At 38.4% G+C, this 5197-nt stretch overlaps 1 protein-coding gene across 1 annotated transcript in view; it reads left to right on the top strand.

Moving 5' to 3' along the window:
- The first annotated feature begins 2998 nt into the window (after nt 1-2998).
- The window catches only part of LOC105618580 (protein CREBRF homolog), a 4041-nt gene continuing 1842 nt past the window's right edge, over nt 2999-5197 (top strand). The window contains exons 1-4 of the mRNA XM_012200109.1: nt 2999-3611; nt 3818-4225; nt 4415-4906; nt 4990-5112. Of these exons, the coding sequence (XP_012055499.1) occupies nt 2999-3611; nt 3818-4225; nt 4415-4906; nt 4990-5112 (1636 nt within the window). The remainder of the gene's footprint in view (nt 3612-3817; nt 4226-4414; nt 4907-4989; nt 5113-5197) is intronic.

Here is a 5197-nt window from a genome sequence, read left to right as displayed (position 1 = left end):
GAAATCGTGTTATTCTTATCGAATAGCGTATTGACCAATCACGATAGAGCCATATGATCGTAAGGCCATAACATAAGCAATAGTCAATTCAACATGTTAATTTCCTTACTGCCTTAAATTTTTTGCCATGGCCTTAAGAACTTGGCTAATCAGTTAAGTGTGAGAAGAATAATCAACTGATTGGTAATATTAATTAATTTTTTAAGGCTTACTGCTTACAATTTTATTGTAGAACAAATCTATTCTACATTTCAAGTACGCTGGGTTCGGAGCGATCTCGAACAGCTCCCGAGAAACAAATAAATAATGACTGCGTTCAACAAAAAAGCAGCTTTGCAACTGTTGTAAAATTCTTCAATATGATTGGTTTATACATTTAGATTCATAAGAAACCAAAAACAAGAACCAATTGTATTGAAGAATTTTACAATAGTTGCAAAGCTGTTTTCTTTGCTGAATGCAGGCTGCATTCAATGGACTCATCAGTATTGTACCATTGATATATTCTTTTAAATTATTTAATCAGCACTTTAGATCTGGAAGAATACATCAATAGCAGCGAGCACTCAACTGTGAGTCCGCTAAACGCAACCAATGCTAATGTTGATTATTTGTTTTTGTCTAATCCACGTAACAATATGGAAAAGAACCACCGTAACGTGGACATTATCCTACGAGGTTTGATATACGAAAAAAACCAAGCCTTATTCTTGAAAAGTATTGCATACAAAAACTAGAGAAATGCTATAATATATGTAATACATATAGTATATATATTATAGTATTTCCCTAATTTTTTGTATGCGATACTTTTCATAAATAAGGGCCCAAGAGCGCGATTCCGATTCTACAATTCCATTGTAGAATGGACTTAACTGTCTTTACATGCCTACCGACAGTTGTCGGGATCGTTGCGCAAATATTTTATATAGTGAAAAAGCTGCACAATGACCCCGACAACTGTCGGTAGGCATATAAAACAGTTACAGAATATAGGCCCAGATTCAAGAATATAGGCCTCTATTCTTGAAAAGAAATCATACCTATACGAAATTCTAGGAAAATATTATAGTATACGTAATGTATACTGTAATTTTTTTCTAGACTTTTGTATATGTTTCTTTTCAAGAATAGAGAATATGGTTAACGCGATTCTTTCTTCTAATTAATCTATCAAACACTTCAGAGCATTTGTAGCGAAACTTTGATCATAGCCAGAGGCACAGGATGTCTACTCTCTCAGGAGGATGTTTCTTTCTGGGTCCATATTCTGTACATATCTACCGACAGTTATCAGTATCGTTAAATAGCAACAATCAATGAAAATCGCGCTTTTTTCCTAAGATAGCCCTTGCCATTGGCTATCATTAAATATCGACATCGACAACTGTCAATAGACGCATACAGAATATGCGGTCCCTGATAAAAATAAAATATTGCGATTGATAAAATGCCCAATGTGTATTTTATCAAATAGCACAATAAAATATATTTCACGATTTAATTCGTTTCTATTGTATTCATAATCAGGCCTTATATTTAAGGTTTTTTTTAAATTTATCTTCAGATGCTCTACGAATTATTTTGGCTATTGAGCATCTAAAGATAAAGTTAAGAAAGCCTTAAATATAAAATCTGACTATGAGTACGTACATTTTTATTAAACGTATATCTTTACGTCGATTTTTGTACAATAGCTTTAAAGTGCACTGAGTGCGCACTAATTCTGCCAATAAAAAACGTTATATAAGGCACTCGAATAATTCGGGTGAGTTTCCGAACGCAGTCCAGAAGTTTCGATGATCGACGTCCTTGAGAGGTAGCGTCGTCGCGCTTTTTTCCGCACGACAAATAACGTTAGTAGAATGACAATTCTGCGCCAATACTGCGTCAAGTCGCAGAACGAGTCACAAGAAGATGCGCGCGTTTTTGCAGATAGAGGGAAACTGCGGCGCACGATTGGTCAGCGCCGCAAACTGGTCGACATTCGTTCGCGAAATGTGTCATGTGACCCGTTCCTCTATTTATGCAAACATCACCGATCACTCAGACCCCGTAGTCTCGTGGCAAAACAATAACAAACAACACACGTCGTAACATATCCGCGTTTCGACCGATTTCTCGCGCGATTCTCCCGCAAGTCGTTCGCAAAGACGTTCACGTGCAAGAAAAAGCCCGTAGCACGAGATTTGCACGATTATAAGCGTGCTCGCTTGACGGCGATCGAGGATCCTCTCGCTTCCGTGAAACCCGTTCGCCGTCGCGGGCGCCACGCGAGTCGGGTCTACTCCGACGATTCGGGGGGGAAGAAAAGTGAAACCTACTCTGGCCTCGTCGCGAGATGCTGTCAGCTGCGAAAAATGCCTACTGACAAGAGACGCGCGATGTGTGCGTACTGTGTCAACTGTGTGCGCGCGTGGACCAATATGTGATTTTCGATCTGTGCTGTGCACATTGTCACTCTCTCCGAACAGGTCAGCTCCCGTTTGAGTATCGTTTAAGCGGATTAGGAGACTACAGAGTAGCCGTTCCCTCGTGGCCGAGCCTTTCTATGCGCGAGGCCACGCGAGGCTGCGAATCACTGTGAATCGATCGAGCGATACCAGACGTGAACGAGTCAAAATCAATCAAAATTGTAAACGGTACAATTCGCTCAGTGAGCGATAAGCAGTGCGCGTTTCCTCTGTCTCTTTCATTATCGTTCCGCTGCGCTGAGACATTGTTCAGTCGCTGTGCCGTTGTAATGACGCGTTGTAACGCATGTAATAATACGTAACGACTCGTCGTCGCCTGCAACTGCACGATATTCGCCTCTGATACATACAAAGTCGAACGACAAATAGATTGAGTTTGGGACGATTTGTTTTATTCAGCAATCTTTTGTGTTCCGTAGACAAACAATTTCCAGAAGTATAATTGTTGACATTATTATAGCGTGTTCGAAGCGCGCGCGAGAACTACGTTCTCTGTTGATTTTTCGTCAACGCATTTGTGGCTGATGGATGACTCCAAGTACAACGACTTTTCACTATCTAGCACGATGGATAACATAGTGAAGCAGGAACCTGCCCAGGAGATGAATTCAGCGTCGGCATCTGTGCCGATACCGGGAGGACACAGAGGTACCACGCGAGGAACTTATGATCAGTTCTCACCGTCCCCTCTAGCGATATCCTCAGGATGGGACATGAGAACTGAGCAAATGGAATATCCTTTTAAAATGGACCCAGATCAGATGGACATCTCGTTTAAGATGGATGAGGATGACATATTTCAGGTGGACACAGCTGAACTTATTCAAGGTCCCACTCTGGCCGAATTGAATGCCAATGACTTGCTGGAAGATTTAAATTTTGATGATTTGTTATTACCCGAAGGAAGAGTACAGCCGATAAAAATGGAATATGCTGCTCCGTTAACTGGCTCTCTGTTTAGTAGTAGCATAGGATTTGCGCCTAGTAGTTTTCCTCAATCTGGAGTAACTCACCGTAGTTGTCCCACATATACAAATACATGTGGCTTTAATTTAAATAGAAGTTCAAATATTGTGGATAATGCTGAAGCTGTTAGTCCTACTGCGTTTCCTAGTCCAGGCACTAGTAACATTGCAGGTATGGTCAAAAAACAAATATATTTAATCTTTTAATAACATTTAATAGTAAATAATCTTTAATAACATTAAGCAACAATATTTTTTTTACATGTAACAACAAAAACAATTAGATAATAATGTTAGTATTGTGTTTTTGATGACTTATATTTGTATTTTTACGATTTGTTTGTTGATAAAAATGATAATGTATTACAATTCATTCAGGTAGTTCAACAGCAAGCTCATCGACTTCACCACATCCTGTAACACGGCCCATTGGCTCATCTACTTTACACGAGCTACTTATGAAAAGAGGTGAAAATCCATTTAATCCAGTATCTAATCAGGCCGATAATAGCTCTACGATAGGTGGTAAACCTAAAATTTCGAGATTGTCTATGTCTGCACCAACGCAGACAATGGGACATTTGGATCATATCTGGGCCCACAGGGAACCACGGCAACATCTCTTGAGTACTGGTAGTTTGGTAGAGGCAGGATCGACGAGTAGTCTGAGTACTGGAGGTGCTCTTAGTCCAGATCCACTATGTATTGATCCTCTTAGTCACGATGAAGGTTATGAAGATAGTGATGATGATAGTGATCACTATGATGACTACAGCAGTGATAATGGTATATATATTTATTAAGAAATATAGATATATAGTATACAATATAGTCATATAATTTATAAAAAATTATTTTTTTGTACAAAATAAAAATCGATTGATTAAATTAATCTCATATTTTTATTAAATATCTTGTAAACTAAAAGAGAAAGAAATGAAAATGTAGCTATATAAATCATCGTTTATCTATCAGATACAGGTGGAAGCGACGGCGAGGAACAAAGTAATAACAGAGTAGGAACAGGAACTACAGAATTGGGAAAGGAAAGGCATAGTAAGAAAGAAAGATTTTTCTGGCAATATAATGTTCAAGCTAAGGGACCAAAAGGACAGCGATTAATTGCACGAGCGCGTTTGGAAGATCCACATGTCTTGAATGAAGCAACTGATCCAGTATTTAGTCCTCATTGTGCTCTTAGAGGAATTAAACATAGTGGAAAGGCACGAAAAGGCGACGGAAATGATCTTACACCGAATCCTCGCAAGCTCCATAACATCGGACGAGAACTAGATAAATTAAATCGCATTATAAATGATATGACACCTGTTTCAGAATTACCTTTTCCAGCAAGACCAAAAACGCGTAAAGAAAAAAATAAACTGGCTTCACGAGCATGCCGTTTAAAGAAAAAGGCTCAACATGAAGCAAATAAGATAAAGCTGCATGGACTTGAAGCAGAACACAGTTGAGTATCGAAATAATAAATACTATATATTGAAACATATTATATTGAATAAATTGAGAAAAACGAATAATTCTTTTATTAGGACGTCTTATACAAGGTATATCACAAGCTAAACATACACTTGCTGCTAAATTAGCTGAATCCAATCCTGACACTCAAGAAGAGCTTACACGACAAATGGAAAAATGTTGCAAGCTAGCTACCAGTGAGTAATATTAATTTATGTTATTAATATATTATTTATTTGTGTGTGTGTGTGTGTGTGTGTGTGTGTGTGTGTGTGTGTGTGT

The sequence above is a fragment of the Atta cephalotes genome, assembly GCF_000143395.1.
Source record: "Atta cephalotes unplaced genomic scaffold scaffold00017, whole genome shotgun sequence".
In the NCBI taxonomy this organism is placed as follows: domain Eukaryota; kingdom Metazoa; phylum Arthropoda; class Insecta; order Hymenoptera; family Formicidae; genus Atta; species Atta cephalotes.
This window is presented reverse-complemented; position numbering and strand designations above follow the sequence as displayed.